The 17378-nt window shown below is 43.1% G+C and overlaps 1 protein-coding gene across 3 annotated transcripts in view; it reads right to left on the bottom strand.

Moving 5' to 3' along the window:
- Window positions 1-4298: 4298 nt before the first annotated feature.
- Window positions 4299-17378, bottom strand: part of RIC3 (RIC3 acetylcholine receptor chaperone) — a 52118-nt gene continuing 39038 nt past the window's right edge. For 2 of the 3 annotated variants that reach the window (XM_027700791.1, XM_027700775.1), the window contains 5 exons: window positions 15737-15960; window positions 13913-13991; window positions 11708-11801; window positions 6698-6846; window positions 4299-5583 (listed from right to left, as the gene is read on the bottom strand). In XM_027700791.1, the coding sequence (XP_027556592.1) occupies window positions 5096-5583; window positions 6698-6846; window positions 11708-11801; window positions 13913-13991; window positions 15737-15960 (1034 nt within the window). In that variant the 3' untranslated portion in view covers window positions 4299-5095. The remainder of the gene's footprint in view (window positions 5584-6697; window positions 6847-11707; window positions 11802-13912; window positions 13992-15736; window positions 15961-17378) is intronic. The other variant, XM_027700785.1, reaches the window with a different exon arrangement.

The following is a 17378-nucleotide window of genomic DNA, read 5'->3' as shown; positions in this document are numbered from 1 at the left end:
GTAAGGACTGTGGGAGGGTAGAAGACAGCAAGGTCGAAACCCAGACAGGAGTTAGGAATTAAAATTTTATAACTAATTAGGAAGCTTAGTATGTAACACACAAATGAATTGCTCATACAAGGAGAATGTAACTCCCAATGCCAAGTGGAACAGCTCCAAAGGACGTACTGATCGATTCCAGCCCCAGTTGTCAGTCCTTGCTCCACACCCAGCATGAGGATCTACAAATGCCTCCCACTGCTGCAGTGAGGGTCCTCACTAATTACAGCCAGCTGCCTTCATTAGGCAATAACAATTGTGTGGGTCTTCTCTTGAGGAATACACCTGGTGCAGGTAGTTTGGTGTGTGAGGCCTGACCGGGCGCTGACCCTTTGCCTAAGGAAGGGCAAGCCAGACCTGCAGCACTGGTCACCTGGGTGGTGGCTCATCACCCAGAAACACTGTAGAGCCCAACGAAAGTGAGAAGACCCCAGACCAAATATCACCACTGGACCAAGAGGCACGTTTAAGGGGCGTGAAGGGCATGTGAGGAGAGCAGGTGCACAGACTGTAAGGGTACAAAAGCCAGGGAATTCCAGAGGCACCCAGCTTGAGCAGTTCTTATGTCCCTGCACCACAATTAAATTACTTAAAGGAACCAGACAGTCTGCTGTGGGAAAACCAGGGTCGAGCTGGTGAGGGAAACTTGTCTGTGTGTGTAGGGAGTAAAACAGGGCACCTGCTGGTTCACTGGAACCACCCACTGCAAGGGGGCTTCCGTTTCAGCAGTTAAAGTCTTGGGTGGCAGGAGTGTGACTGCCAGAGTGGCTCCAGAACAGCAGATGGGAAAGTTTCCTAAACAGTTTGGCAATCCAGATGGCACCCTAGGCCACCACCTTCAAAGTCTCCCTTCTCCAAACATCCAGCTGCTGGCACTGCGTGAGTTCACCCGAGAGCTGTGGAGCAGGGAGGAGCCAAAGGGTGAGCGTTAAAATCCCCTGTGCAGATTTAGTTTAAATTATGATTGTGGGTTTGACTCCGACCTGTGCTGAAGCATTTTGCTCAAGATTTTGAAAATCCCTCCAAGGTGCCTGAGTTTTGAGTCCCTCGTAAGGTGTAGGGGGTTAGAGTCCCTTATAAGGCATGTGTAGGAGGGGAATTCAAGTCCCTTTTTTTCATGTAAAATGGGGGTTTAAGTCCCTCTCAGTGCCTGAAACAATGGGAAATAGACCCAGCACTGCAAAAGGGACACCCTTGGCTGAGGTTTTGCAAAATTGGCAGAAAATGTCTGGTACAGCAGAGTTATCCAAAGAACATGCAATAGCGCTGTGCCAAGAGGATTGGGCAGCTCTAACCTGGAGTGGCAGCTTGGCAGAATGGTAGCCATCACCAGGAGCTTCTGATCAACACAAATTCACTTTCCTGCAGTGATATCTGGTAGATGGAGTCCCCAGATTACGTGGACTGTTGGTATGTTTGGAACGATTGCACCTGGCATGTTGGGACAACGTCAGGGAGGGTGCTCTGTGGGCCAGACCTGTAACTGGGGGATACAGACTGGCCCTGAGGGCTGGGTTGGTTGGGCTGGGGTGTGAAGCAGGGCTGGGTGCTGGCTCTGGATGCAGCACAGGCCCTTCCCATGGGTTGACCCAGCTGCTGTGAGTGGCACTGCCGTGCACCCCTACCCACCCCACCCCTGTCAGTGCACACCCAGTGCCGGGGGCTGGATGTGTGCAGTTCTGTGGGGGTGGCCCTGGGCTGGCACCCTCCTCAGCTGGTGCCCAGGAGCCAGCCTGGAGCTGGTGCAGACCAGAGGAATCCAGCTGTTACGTTAAAGCAAAGTGTCAGGAAGGCCCGTGGTGGGTGCAGGTGCAATGGGATGCCTGCCCACGGGAATTGGTTTATGTCTTGGGGAGCATTGTGGTTCTGGTGATGCCCAGTGAGCACTTGCCAGCCTGTGACAATCCAGGGAAAGGGTGTCAGTCTCACACTCGGCTGCACCTGTACCCACAGCAGGTCTCCTACCATTTCCTTGAGAATATTGGGGCATGATTTAAGGGCTTGGCTGAAGACAGAGGTGAGGCTGACAGGTATCTTCCACTTGACCAGAGTGTTCAAAGCCCCAGCCAACCTGCCCTTGAATATTTACAGGATGGGGCATCCACACCTTCTCTGGGTCACCTGCTACAGTGCTTCCCCAGCCTCATGACCAGAGGCAGTTGCCTCAGCCTGCCATGAGCTCTGACTCCTCACCATCTCCTCACCAGGACTGGGCCCATACCACATGCACTGGAGTCCTTCCTGGGCTGGGGAGACCAGAAGGGGACAGAGGAATCCATAGGCAGTCACCAAAGTCCCAACCAAGAGAAGAAGAAAGCATTTTTACTGTTATTTTCTTGGTTTATTGGTTTGGGGTTTTTTAATTTGTTTATTTCCCAACTTGAAAAGAACTCCTTGTGAAGCAGCTAAAAGGGCCCTTCATGCTGAAGGCCAGCACTTCTTCCTGGCAGAACTCCCGCCTGCTGCTTCTCCAAAGGAACAGCTGCCTACATTCTTGGCTTGATCTGTTAGTATTCTTCATGCAAGGCTGCAGAGGGTCTGACTTCACCTTCACTCACTCATCGGGGAACCTTCGCGTCCTCAAACTGAAGAAACCCCACCTCCAGGCCCCAAGGATGCCAGTCACCCTGTGAGGGACAACTGTCACCTTAGCACAGCAGGCTGGTGGAAGCCAATTCAACTCACTTCCCTTTTCTAGAGGCTCAGAGCAGGGGAGCTGGCACCCCTTCAGGGGGCGTGGGGGCAGGGGATGGGAAGGAAGGGCTCATACCACCCGTGGCAATCAGCAAAATAATTTGTAGATGCCAGGAGATGGAATGAGTGAGCCAGCAGGATGGCCAAAAGTGGAGGCTGGGAGTCCCATTTGATCACAGGACCGGAAGCTGGGCAATTGTAGAGTGCTGGCCAGGCACTCCTGAGATGCTGTGATCACCTTCCCCATGTGATCCCGTGTTCGCTATGACCAATGGCTGCATTATCTACACTAACTCCTAGAATGACCTCCTGGCACATTTGGAAAGAAGAAATTCCTAGGGCTGAATGCCTTCATTATGATAATTTTACTGAATTTAAAAAAGCTAGTCTGAAATAGTTGATGTTACAGCCTAAAAAACCCCAGAACTTAAGGTGGCACCAGCAAAGCAGTGTGTGGACAGGGAAACAGAAAGTTTCAAAAAAAAGCCTCCTACTTGAGGGGTCACAGGAGCACAGATGCTGTCACCAAAGTGCCAAATAAGAGAGGACGACAGCATTTTTATCTTTGTCTCGTTGTTTATTTTTGAGTGATGAAGGTGCGGCGGAGGTTGGGCCACTGGCGTTCCCAGAGCTGTGCACTGGATGTCGTCGCTTGAGTGTTGGCAATGGTTCTCAGGGTGCAAGGGCTGATGCTCCTCCTCTTCCCCTTCTTTGTCACCCTCCTCCTCCTTCTCCTCCTCCTCCTGCACCGTCGATTGCCATGTTTCAGGCCCAGGGGAGATGACTTCTTCTTTGGTGGCCGTGGGAAGCGTCTCTTTGCTGTCTCACGTGAAGGTTGGCAGCCACCCATGCCACTGCTTCGGCTGCTCCCTGGCTTGCCCATATCCCTGGGCTGCACAACGTCCCCTGGTGAGCACAGAACCAAGCTCTGCATGGCCTTGACCAGGGAAGCGAGGGCGATGGCACTCTCGAGAGAGGCGTCATTTTGTTCCCCCTCCTCTGCTGCCTCTGCTGCCACCTCCTGGCACATGCCTTCCTCTTCTGCCATCATGGGAAGTGGCCCTGTGCTCCTGTCCTGCACAGCGCTGCTCCAGCTCCTCTTCCTTCCAGGTATTCATCAAAGGCCTCGGAGCTGCAGGGGCCCTGCGTTTGCAGTGCCAGAGCAGTGAGGTGATGTGACACCACAGCCAAGCCACTGTGATGTCAGTTGTGACTGGGGCCGAGTGTGGCCCAGTACATCAGGGTTTGGTTGTGATGGGCCTGTGGCCTGAAAAGCGCTGAAATATTGGAGAAGGAGGAGGCTGAGGGCTCCTCTCCTGGGGCTCACTTCCACCTGCCATGTTGCTTGCATGAGAAAGGTTGTCCCTTGGGCACAGGGACCGCCTCCCACCTCCCCTTGTGTCGCTCCAGCACTGTCCTCATCCCATACCTGGGGTCCCCTCAGCAAGACAGTGGCAACAACATTCCAAGAGTTAAAAAACCCCGCAGGTTTCCAGGAAGAAGGGTGGGTTCAGTCTAAGGGGCACCCTCATGCTGTTCTCTGTTTTTATAGACAAACCTTAACACTGCTATTTTTGTTTTTAATCTCTGGGGATATTTTTAGTGCTCTCACATATTATATAGTCCACTTCCTGCTCTTGCCTGGGAGTTTCACCACACCTATGGCAAAGTTAAAGAACAACTCATAGCACTTCAGTCTGGCTCACACAAGTAACACAACGTGGATTAGGCCACTGTTCCTGCAACACAGAATAACTGGGAAATGGGCTGTGGGTTGGGGTAGCGTATGAGTTTTGTGGGTTGTAGTGACAACAGTTTCTTAGGCATACAGCAGCAATGACAATTGAGAAAGTCATGTGTGTGACTGTGATCTGTTCTGCTGATCAGGTAACAGTCAGGTAAAAGAAAGAAGGCATACTTTCTCCTCCAGCGTCCTGTACACTCATATATATATATATATGAGAATTTGATTGATTTTCCTAACTGGTAGCACACAGATATTTTTGAAAAAGTCAGAAGAGACATTTGATTAACTCTGGGATGACAAAGGGCAAAACCAAGGACTATTCTTTTGGAACTGGAAAGAGTCACAAATATCTGCTCCACATCATCTGGTCCAAGATACCAGGCTTCAAAAATCAAGGACAAAGCGCTGTTGGCAACATCATGGTAACCCATGATGAGAGTGCATGAAAGAGGGCATTGGCTTCCAGTTCAGATAGATGATGTGACTGGTACCATGAGAATGAAATTTGTACAAGGACATGAACATAGGGAAGTCCTCATTGGGAACGAAAGCCACACAAATGACAGTTTATGACCTCTACCTTTACCATCCAGGTAACATCCACTATGTTCCCTATCAATCAAGCCCTTTCGTGTTGCGCTTTCTCAGTGTGCCTGTTTCATCTGCATCACTGGCTTTTTGGTCTTCTAGTGCTGCATTTTCATTTTCTGACTCCACAGACATGTCCTCTTGGGTTGTCTCTTCTGCTTCACTGCAGCTCTCAGAGTGGAATCCAGCATTCTCTGCTATGACAGCAGGATCATCCCCATAACAACAGCAGCAGTCCTCAGTGCTTTGGCTGTGACGAAGGTTCCCCTTCTCTTCACCGATGAGAGTCGCCTCATCCTTTTTCTGCATTAAATTCTGACCACCCCTTCCCATGGTGAGATCAGTTAGCTGGGTTTCATCACAGAGATACTCCTCATCTTCCATGCCCTCCATTCTTTCTGCCAGCTCTTCTGGAGAGGGTTGGCTCAGGTCAGGGTAATCTACAAGGATTGTGTCCTGTTTGTGCTTGCAGCAATTGGAATTATCGTAGACAGGATAGGTCTCTTCTGGATAACCTTAGGAATAAAGTGATATGAAGCCTGAAGTATTACCAGCATTTAAAAGTAGTACAGACTTAAGTGATGAATGCAAAATTTGATAGAACAGTTGTTTTTAGCACTGCCAGTGTGTCAACTATTTAATGCCACGTGTACATTGCAGTATTAAATCCATGGCAAGAATCTGCAAAACATGACTTCTTGGGAGACAATGGCAAAAAACCCACTTATTTTCAGGGAGCCAGGTTATCAACCCTGACTTTCAGGAGTGAATATCTGAGCTTTGCTGAAAGCTATGGGAGCTAACGGGTAAAAATTGTGTCTTAGATCTTTAAGTAGATCCTTTCTTTTTTTTCCTGTCTAGAGATTGACTGATTCATGTTTTGAAGACTTTTGCTATAGACAGCATTACTTAGAAAATTGAAAAACCAGATATGTCAATGACTTTATGCATTTCATTTTAGAAACTTCATCATGAACTTCACTTTATAAACAGAGCTCAAGGCCACTGTTTATGCTTTATGTTTTGGATACTTTCTGAAAGCTTTTTAAAAAGCAAGAAATTAAGTCTGCATTTAAAATAGTGGTAGTGAGCAAGCTCAATTAAGACATCTTGAAAACACATTTATATAACAGGTAAACACCAAGGAATGGAAAGGACACTAAAATAAATAATTTTTAAAAGACAGATGTCCTGGAGTTGGCTTTTACAACATTAGAGCAAACAAAAAATGACTAATCAAAAGTAAAAACTTAAGTTATCTAAAACATAATAATTATGATTTCCAAGTGTTTTATGATTGTCATGAAATCCAGCACAGCAAAGTAAGGGAAAGATATAAAACTAGAGCAGCCAAGCCCCAGCAGCAGATGGAGTATATGTGAATATTCATATGCCACTTTTGCCAGCAGATAGTGTAGTGTTTACACTAAAGGCAATGCTTGGTGCCTCAAAATCTATTTTTTTTCCATTATGGTTGGGAAAAAAAAACAACCCTTTTGCAAAGGTTTGAACACTAACTTCTGGAAAGGAAGGATAAAGTTAACCAAAACTTTGAAAGCATTTGGGACCATAAGTAATCCTTATTCAATTTTTCTCAAAAGGGTTACGGTAAGAAAAGCTCTCGTTTACCTTCCCAATCCTCCATGTAAGGAGCTTCTTCAGCTTCCTTCTCAGGAGAGATGTCATCTATGAATTTTCCTTCTTTCATAACTCTAGTAATTTCTCGGAGTTGTTGAAGCAACATTTTTTCCTGGTCTGTTGTAACATTTTGAGTCCTGCTAGAAAATATTAGACACCAGAGTTCAGTCCACTGTTATTACAAACTGTTAAAAGAGTTTGAACCCAACTGTTTGGTCCTTCCCAGCAGCACAGTCTGAAGACACCTGTCTGTAGTATGATCATTCCTCAACATGTGCATGTGCTCTGCACTTCAGCTCAGTGTAGTTCACCCCTTTATCCAGAAAGCCTGTAAACTTAAGGAGGTAAAGGAAGGCAGGTAAAGCCTGCAAGATCAAAGCGACACACAAGCAAGAGTTGTAGTACAAAAGACACTACAGAAATTTCTTGCCTTTATAAAAGTGTTAGGTAAGAATTAAGAGTGCAGTGCCCTGTTTGAAGCATTATAAGGAAATGTAATTCTGAACCTATGCTACATTTGTAGCTTGTGTGGGCTGATCAAAATTACTCTAATATCATTATTCTCAAGACTCTTATGATCCCTCATTATGACCATTCAATTTGCAAGGCCTCATTAAGAAATGTCAACTGGACAGATCATGCTGTTATTATAGAGAGTCAACAATGCTGCCTAGTGGGCAGGTGGGAGTAGAACCAGGAAGGAAGATTTAAAAATGAAAAGAAGGTGTTACATTTAACTTGCCCTTTATGATTAGAGAGTGGGAGAGGACTGAGATTTTTATCAGATTAAAAGCAAAATATGATGTTGACTGGTTCTACACTGCTAAGTCTAATAATTACTATAGCTCAGGTAATATAATTACTTACTGCTGTAACAGTAAGTAATTCTTCCAACAGATAAGATCACGTAGTCATTACACGTTATTTTCTCTTGAAAGAAAAAGGCTCCTAAAAATCCTATTGACAAAAAAGGAGTATTTGGAGGGTGGTGGTCTGTGCTCTACTAACTCAGTAGGTCAGAGTAAAAAAGACATTGGCTGTACTTAGGGGTGAAAATGGTTCTGACCGATGGTGCTTGTTTCATCTTGAGTTTCAAGTTTAAAATTATGATATCTTGAGCTTTAAGTTGTCCTTGAGCAGGTGTTTGATCTTTGTGTAAGTGCCAGTTCAAGAGTCTCAGGGGTCTGAGGCACTACTCTAGCGCTCTTTTGGATCTTGTTGTGTTTTGGTCGGGATCTCTTGCTCCTGTGTTTTAGTCAGGATCTGTTGCTCCTAGTTCCTTGGAGAGGGTGGGCCTTGGCATGCACAGAATGCTGAACTGTAGGCAGTGTGTGAGGTCAGAGAGATGATCTCTGGTGATCTCTGGACTGGAGATCAGACAGACATAATCTCCAAGAGTGAATGCTCAGTGAATCTTAGGAATGAAATAGGAAGAGAGGAGCTGGAAACAGATTAATGATTTTTGCTTTAGGTGGTTAGTATCTATTTAACCTTGTTTCAGTTGCCTGAATTCTCATAAACTTACATCCTCAGTTTCTCCTCTTACCAGCTGTTGGGACTAGAGCATCATTCCAATAGGTACTTCGTGCCACTCTACATATAGCGGAATGATGGGTGACACGATGACTACTCCACTAAAGGCAGAGTAACACTGGTTCAAAGCCAAGATTAGCATCCTACTGCTGGTTGGTGCAATGGGAATGGGAGTTCTGATCCTGAGCTAGATTTTTTTTTTGTGCACACCTGCAAACACAGGTGACTGTAACTGAACCTAGCTCAGGAGCAGGCCTGCTGGTTTCATTAGCACCTACCCAGATTAAACTGTTTGACTGAGATCACAAGGCAACATCCTTTATCTGCACTTCCCCTGAGGGGCACTTAGCCCCACAGTTTGAGAAGTTGATATCCCAACACTGTAGGGAGGCTACATTGAGTCCTGTCAAGTTGTGCTGGCAATCTGTTTCACAAAACAAGTGAAGTTATGAGGCAGCATTTTCTCAAAAGTCTGGGTTATGCAGATGTAGAATTTGAGACGTGAATTAAAAGGCCCAAAAAAAAAGGAATGGTTTAATCAGCTAACTGCCTTTGATTGAAGCTGTAACAGAATTGCCACACTAATGCTCCTTTTACAGACAAAACTGTACCTAATTTGAATATATATCACTCGGATGAAGACAGAGAGGCCCATCTGTTTAGCACAATGGGAAGATACGCTAGCTCAGATAATAGGATCAATCAATGCAGCTGCATCACTGCAGCACTTCATACAGGAAAACTCCTAATATGCAGGATACTCTCATTAGAAAATACTCCTGTCTTATTGCAGCACAAGGCGTCTGTATTTCAGATTATTCCTCCTCCAAACACCTTGCTTAATAGACAAATTAACCTGTAGAGAGGGAGAAACTACAGCTCGTGTTATTCCCACTCCATTTAAGGCCTCTGGGAAGACTTACTGTAGGATGCTGGCAATGTGTAAGACATCTGGCTGCCCTACACATGAGAGATTTACCAGAATATAATGTTCTTAGGAATACTAAGAGGACAACAGATTTACAGTGTAAGAAAAGGTCATTATTTTTGCTCTCTGTATTTGTAGCTCCAACACAACCATTACTTTTCATAATGGCAATGCTAATATTTTGTAGAGTCCCAAAGTGTTCACTAACAGGTAAAATAAAGGTTTCTTATTCTTACTCTGAGGTAGAACATTTCCTAAAGAGCCATCATGACTGCAGTGAAAATCCATAATCTAACATGGCATCTCAGACATGTTAACTGGTGGTTTTTTTAGCTTCATGATCTTAAAGTAATCATTATTGAAATGCAGCTACCACCCAAAAATGGCACCCCACAGAGCGCCTTGCTCTTCCATATCACATTTGCTCAGTTTACAGTAAAAAGGAAAGTTTTTCCAATTGACAGCCTGGTAAACAGGACAGTATATATTATTTCTTTGAATCAGAATTTCTCTCCATGGTACAGCATTCTCTGAGAATAAACTATCCTTCCCAACTCATCCAGATTTCGAGAGCAATTTTTTTTTTTTAAGAAAATGCACAAAATTAGAATGTCTTTGGATTCTAAGAATCTTCACTCGGAGAAAGCCAGAATGAATCCTGGAGCAGTTCATCCAGGAGGAGAATGCTCCTGAGGTATAGTGGGAGGACACTGAGGCATGAGCTCAGACCTCAGCACTCTGACAATCACTGTGTGTTATGGTGATACATCGAGTTTTGTAACAATGCAAAGTATGACCTTTGGTTTGGTTACTAATACTTCACTTGTCCAGCTGGCTGCTGCTTTGCCATATCTAGTCTAAAGGGACATGGTCTCATCTGGGGTCTTTCAGCATTACTTTAAACTTGATACCAGTTATTTCTGCCTTTGACTTTTCTGTTGCAAGGATTTCTGTTTAACTGCATATGAAAAAATGAGGCTCAAGTAATTTTTACTCTCTTCCTCTTTCCTTTTTATTTAAATCTATCAACATCCAGATTGAATAGGCCTAGCTCAGTACTCTGTGCTCTAAATACACTTTCTACCATACGATTTATTTTAATACATTCATCCAGTATTACTGAACTTAATGAGTATCACAGTGTAGGTTAAGAAAGCTTCCAAATCTGATTGTATTTGAAAAGAGCTATTTGCTCCATCTAGAGGTGCTTCCCCCCTCCTCTTCAGAGAGGCTACATACAAAATTCTTTATTAGATTCAGATTCTGATTTCCCCTGAGACCTTTAGATCCATCTATATAAATAGTTTGGTTGAACAAACAAGGGAAGTTCTACTAAATAGAGGCTTTGAGCCAATAACACAGAGTGGAACAAATACTGGATCAGACCCTAAACCGATTTTCTCCATAAAAAAAACATCCTATCCTGAGAGTCAGCACAAAGTCTGGGCAGCTCATAAGCCTATTTCTGTCAGCTTAAAGGTACGCACAGAGCATTGTGTCAGCTCTCCAAAACATGGAGGAGTAACAGTCACAGTGGTACCCTTCTGTTCCACTAACAAAACCAGGGCAGCTCAGGGGTTCTCCTGCTGGAACCTGGCTGAACATGGACAAGCTCAGCACCTCGTCTGCCTGAGCTAAGTGCAGCTGCAATACAGGGTATGGCACAGAGTGGGCAAAAATACACACTTTGAAGCATAAATGAACAAAATGTGCAAGTTCAGCACAGAATTGTTCTTACAGAATGGGTTAAAACAGGCCTTGGCTGGCCCAGAAAAGTTAACATGCATTACAACCTGAACAGCTATTGGTTTTGATTGCAAACCTCACATAAATATTCATGGTATTTCCATTTTCAGACACCACAGTTATGCACTGTCCTACTGATCTGTTCTTTATACTCCTTATGGAAAACATAGACTTGTTTCCAGTGTTTATAATGTGGTACCAGGTTTTTAGCAAACATTAATAAACATAATAAAATTTTAAATGCCAATTTTACAACTGTTTTGTCCTTTATATTTAGAAGCAAATGCATGAATTTAAAGGGTGGAACTAAGTTATGTAATCAGATATTATACAATTCTGCCCTTAAAGAAATATTTTATGCTTATTCTAACAGGAATTTACATAGATTATAACAGCATTTCAATTTGGAAAAATATGCCATTGAACTGGAAAAGAAAATTCAGGACATTACTTTGGTCACATAGGACAGGTTGTTTTATGTACTTTAAATGTAGAGCTTTTAGCTTCTGTTTACACATACCTGTCATCTTCTTCCAAATAACACACTGTAAAAAAGGGAAAGGTAGGGGTAGTTGCTATTCTGTTTAAGGAAAATGAAGTCAGAAAAAATTATTTATTTTACATATTGATGCTGAAAAGAGAAAAACTGCAGAACAAAAAGTGTGATGTGTAAAATCAGATTTCTACAATTTGAAGTAGCAATAAAAATGCTATTTTAATATAGATAATGGAAGAAAGTTTAATTTCTAATCAGAGCAGGATCTCTCCTTAAAATGCTGTAATTTGATACACACCTGTCATACATAGGTCCTACTCTGTTGATTAATTTTTCCATAGCTTCTTCTGTCTCTCTCAGTCTTTCCTGGAGTTGAGTGAGCTCATAGTCGGCTGTAAAACAAAGAAACCATCCCAAGATCTGTCAGTAGGAGCTTTGAAAATGTATCTCTGTCCCATTATCACAGGTAGCATATGCTGTACCAAACCAAACTGGCTGTGAGGAAACTAAAACATGCAGCTTAGAGAGTTCTACCTACTTTCCTTGGCCTAAGAAGGTGAAGACTAATGGTAACAGGACACACAGAAAGCACCTTCTTTCAAATGCTCCCAAGCTACCTCCCAATAACTGGGTGGGCCCTGGAGATTGAAGTTAGGAGGAAAAAAAATTTTTTGTGTGTTTGCTTATTTGTTTTTTTCCCTAAGGAAACCATACTGTTTTGCTGCCTACTCCAGAATTAATAGTTCTTGTGGATTTTACCTCTTAGGACCCCAGAAACAGAAACAAAAGGTCATTTGAGCATTTTCTAATGAGTCCAAGGTTTGAGAAACCACTTCTTTCTCAAAGAGAATCAAGTTCATGGGCTTGATGGCTTTATCCAGCCCTGCGCAGGTGTGCCAGGGATGAACAACAGCAGTGTCCCATGGAATCTGCCTGGGGAGCAGAGCACACCATTGCCATGGTTGCACTCTTTTCCAAAAACTGTGGCTATAGTACAACAGTGGACACACGTGCAGGAACACCCATACTGGCTTTCATTTGGCCAAAAGCATTAACAGCCAAGAGGCAGAGCATGGATGTCAACAAAAAGGCTTGAGCTCCTTGTTGGGTTTCTGTGGCTTGCGCTCAAGATCCCGTAACTGAGATTCCATTGCTCCCCACTGCAGAACAAACTGAAATCAGCCTGGGTGAGTTAAATATTTACCTGCTACGGACACACATATTGAAGCAGCACAAAGGTACAATGGAACTCCAGCATAGTAGGAATGGAGAAATCCATCCACAAGCATCCATCTTTTAGAAAGATTTCTATTCTGCACAGAATGTCATTACTTAATGTATCACTGATGTAATTATTTTGCATGTCTGAGACTTTAAACCCAGAGGAAGGGAAACTGGCCAAGAGAAAGGAAGTTACTCCCTCCAAGTCACTATGTAAGTAGTGACTCAGTCTTCAGATTCCTAGTCCAGTGACCTGTCCCCTGCTCTGCTACAGCTTGCCATGAATGCTTTAGGAATATAAATGAAGAGCTCTAGAGAAAGGCAGAATAACTTTCATCGCTAGTTCTTTGGGTTATAACAATGGCAAATGTTTAACTTACTGCAAACTGAGTTTCTCTTACAAAGCATTAGAGAAAAAAAATACAATTAATAATTGTGCTACTAAACTGCACAAAATTTCCAGGAACAATGCAGTACAAGTGCACTGAAAACACAATCTATAGCACTGAGTACATTAGGTATTCCTAATATGCACATTAATGTCAAGATAATTACAGCTATGTTAAGAGAATTACCTTACTGATAGCACTTTCTGTAAAACACTAAGTACTTTTCCTTCCTAATACAGTTTAGCCAGCTAAACACAACACGTTTAAATACTGTTATTGTAAGTACTCCTCCAATCTTCAATAGCAAGCTTATTAATTTATCTAATAAGTGTCTGCAAATAGTTGAACCTATTCTGACCAATGTTTAGGTAATATCAAAATAACACTTCAGAATACTATTTGCTGTTTTTATTGCACGCACGAAAACTTTGCCCATTGCAAAAAAAAGGAAGGGACAAATTAGGGGAGTGCCTGATAAAGGCTAAAAACTCACAAATTCAAAGAAATGAAGCTAGCTTTTATAATATATCTCTGTACTATTACTAGACTATTACGGATTACAGAATAATTATAGATGGACATCCTATTATCCATTTTTAATCATTAGCTACACAGCTTTTCAGCAAATCCGTACAGTTAATTCAGCAAACCTCATGAAAAGCCATTCCTTCCAGAGGGGCTTGGGATCAAGCCACTATTGCAGAGTCTCATTAGCTGAATGAGATTAGAAAGTGATGGTGCAGTAATTCACTTTAATTCTTGCTCACTCTAACACAGAAGCTTCTGGCTTGCTCTTTATGGGAGGCAAACAGCAGCTTTAGAGTGTGCCCAGAACTTGAAGAACCATGGACCATGCCAAGAGCTACACAGATATAACTCGAAGTCATACTCACTAATTTTCCTCTTCATGTTTCCAGGTGTAGCAGCTGGGCATTTCCGCTCTGCAGGAGTAGTTTTTCCCTTGGAAGCCAGCTGGGGAGTGAAAAAAAGATGACCCTTCTATGAAATACCACAATAGTACTATATCAGCCCCAAAGGCAACAGGAAAAAATACAGAAAACTAAAACATGCCAGAAGGTAACCACAGAAAATCATGCCCAGCAGCAAAAACAGACAACTGTGAAAGATGCCTGAGAGATCTTGCCCGCTGAAAACTTCTAAAAGACACTTGGAAAAAATGGCATTTTTAAGCATAGTGAAAACATAACTCATAAAAAATAATTTCTGAATTTTCCATTCCATTATTCTGTGTATAGGAGGGAAAAAAACTCATTTGGCAATTACTGTGAAATGAAGGGCAGGCTCTGAAGGAACTACACGTGACCCCACTCGTCCCTCTTGCTACGGTTTCTGCCATTACTCCTTCCCAACTTTGTACCTGCAGCACAGACAGGTGCTGGCTAAAAAATACTTTTAAAATCATTGAGTCCAACTGTAAATCTCACACTGCCAAGTCCACCACTAAACCATGTCTCCAAGTGCCACATCCACATGTCTTTTAAATACCTCCAGAGATGACGATTCAACCACTTCCCTGGGCAGTCTGTTCCAGTGCTTGACAACCCTTTCAGTGAAGAAGTTTTTCCTAATATCCAATCTAAACCTCCCCTGGTGCAGCAATTTGAGGCCATTTCCTCTTGTCCTATCGCTGTTACTTGGGAGAGAGACTGACCCTAACCTGACTACAGTCTCCTTTCAGGTAGTTGTGGAGAGCCATAAGGTCACCTCAAGCCTCTTTTTCTCCAGGCTAAACACCCCCAGCTCCCTCAGCCATTATCATAGGACTTATGCTCTAGACCCTTCCCCAGCTCTGCTGTGCTTCTTCAGACACACTGCAGTGCCTCAATGTAGATTCTATGGTTTCTTAGAATAAGCCATTCCTTATCAGAGCTGTGCTCCAGACCCTTCCCCAGCTCTGTTGCCCTTCTCTGGACAGAAGCTGCAGGCTATTTTTTTCATCTCTGTGATTGGTTCACCCAATTCATTCTTTACTCTGTCCAGCTCAGACTCAACTCTTTGGACACTGCTCAGGCTGGATTTAGCCCCCATTCAAAGGAAACAAACCCCCACATTTCCACAAGTCCACTTCTCCCTCCTCCCACATAGCTGACTGTCATCACCTACATGCAAATCATGTCTGTGTAACAAAAATCTATGAGAAGTTCAAATCACATGTGAAATACTTGAGGGGAATTTTTTTTAACTAGCTTTCAACCCATTCCTCAGCTAGTGCATTTACATCATGATCAATACAATCTTACAAACTCCCATTCCCCAAAAAAGTGGTGCTTTAGTTCTAAAAGGTACACAGTTACTCTAATCCCTCTCTGCCACTTTAAATACATAAAGCAACATATGACATATACAGTACGTAGAATATGTAGTCACAAATAAAGGAAAAGAATACTATGTGTATATTCAAAATTAATCTAACATTGTTCTAGACATACACATTTCCAGGGGGGAAAAAATATCCTTAAAAAAATTGTAAGAGGTCAAAGGCTGATGCAGGATCAGAGCAACTTGTCCCTGTGCTACAGTCTTTGCAACAGCAAAACCCACAGGATACTCCAATCTTTTGACCAACAGTCAAAAGTCCAAAATAAGCATTTTCTTTGAGCAGAGCTGAACAGGAATGAGGTACACAATTGAGAGCATAATTTCTTTTCCAAAGTTTTTTGTTATTTCCCCGACTTTTCAATTTATGTTGGTCTTACCTTAAATAAAATGTACAGGATATATAAGAAGATGCCAAATCCGTATATAGGGATAATCTGCCCCACAAGACCTCTCCCAGTTCCACCAGTGCTTCCACTACCACCTCCACCTGCCTTGGCTTTGGCAACTGCTTCAGCAAGGTGAGACCTTGGAAAATGAGGGGCAGCTCGGCCGTCAGGAGTGGCATGGGAATGCATCCTCAGTGGAAAGCGACCAAGCTTCCCTGAAAAAAACCACACAATGATCATTTTTCTTCAATTACTTTTCACCCTTTTACATGCAGCCTAAAGCTGCAGCAGGTGCAGCTGACCTATTTTCTCTACTTGTAAATGCATGACCACCAATGAATAAGTAACCTGTTGGGCTGTAAGTACTAAGTCTGTAATCCCAATCTTCAGTCACTTACGATCTGCAGTGCTAGGAGTTAGGGTTTACTTACAGCAATTTACTCCCAGCAATTTTACTCCTATAAAATTTGAGTAAAATTACACCATTAAAACCTCTTAATTTTAAGAAGAGAAAAAGCTGGCATGCAATTAACAAAGCATGGGGTTTAGCAGGTGTATATATATATATATATATATATATAAAAAACTTGTCTGAATACCCTATGAATCAGCATCTCCGACAGGATGAAACCCCAAAATTTTTCTTATTTCTCTGATCAAAAGAAACCCCAACAACATATTGGTTTTCTGCTGTGAGCCTGATCTTTCAATATTATGCAAACCACCACACATCCAACACCCTGATATATGGCTGCAGTGTTTGCTCAGTACGGATTTTCGACTACTGCCATAAGAAATAGTATTTTACCTGATTTTACCAAGCGAGTAATGAAAGATAAAGAAAAGTGGTGGCCCCTCAAGCTGTTTTCCTTAAAAAGGTCTGAGGTAAAGCAGTGTAAAAAAGGAGACTGAACATAGCTTGGGGCGTATTATCTTTGGCATTTTAGAGGGAAAACATTTAGAGGTTTCTAGCCTTTCTAGCCTTTCTAGGCAGAGGTAATATAAAACAAGAAAGGAGAGAAAGCATATATGGATGTACAGATGCTAGCGTAAGACTGCAGAGAGCCTGAAATGGCGCTACAGATGATTTCATCCAACTGAAAGGCACATGAGCCTCAATAAATTTAAGCTCACACATTATTCCGTTTTCTTGCTGCCATCAATTCAACAATTTTGCCATCAAGTTCACTATTTTACTCTCTGTGTAGTTGACATCCTGCTTTCTGTCTCCATATCGAGCCTGAATGTGCACCTGCATTCCCTTCCGCCGACTGGGTCTGAACTGAATTACTCAGCTACTCCACCATGGCGTTTGGCGGCAGGAGGCGTTGGATGAAAGCACCAGAGACAGGACCTGCCAGGCTGGGCTGCAGCTCACTCCCTGGTCCAGCTGTGAAACTCCCCCTCCTTGGCACACGCAGCCTGGACACTGCTGACTGGTGCTGGGACAGGCTGCGTGTGCTTGCAGAAAGGAAATGAAAACCAGGTTTGAAACCGCACTGAAAATAACTAACTTTACTTCTCTGAGTAGCCAGCTGCAAAGATTTTTATGAAACGCAAGAGAAAAATTTATTTAACATTTGGTCCTGCTGGGAAACACCATCATAGAAAGCTAAATTCCTGAGCAGAGAAA

The sequence above is a fragment of the Neopelma chrysocephalum genome, unplaced genomic scaffold, assembly GCF_003984885.1.
Source record: "Neopelma chrysocephalum unplaced genomic scaffold, ASM398488v2 Primary Assembly neopelma1_24, whole genome shotgun sequence".
NCBI lineage: Eukaryota > Metazoa > Chordata > Aves > Passeriformes > Pipridae > Neopelma > Neopelma chrysocephalum.
Note: the sequence above shows the minus strand (reverse complement) of the source record. Positions and strands in the feature narration are given on the sequence as shown.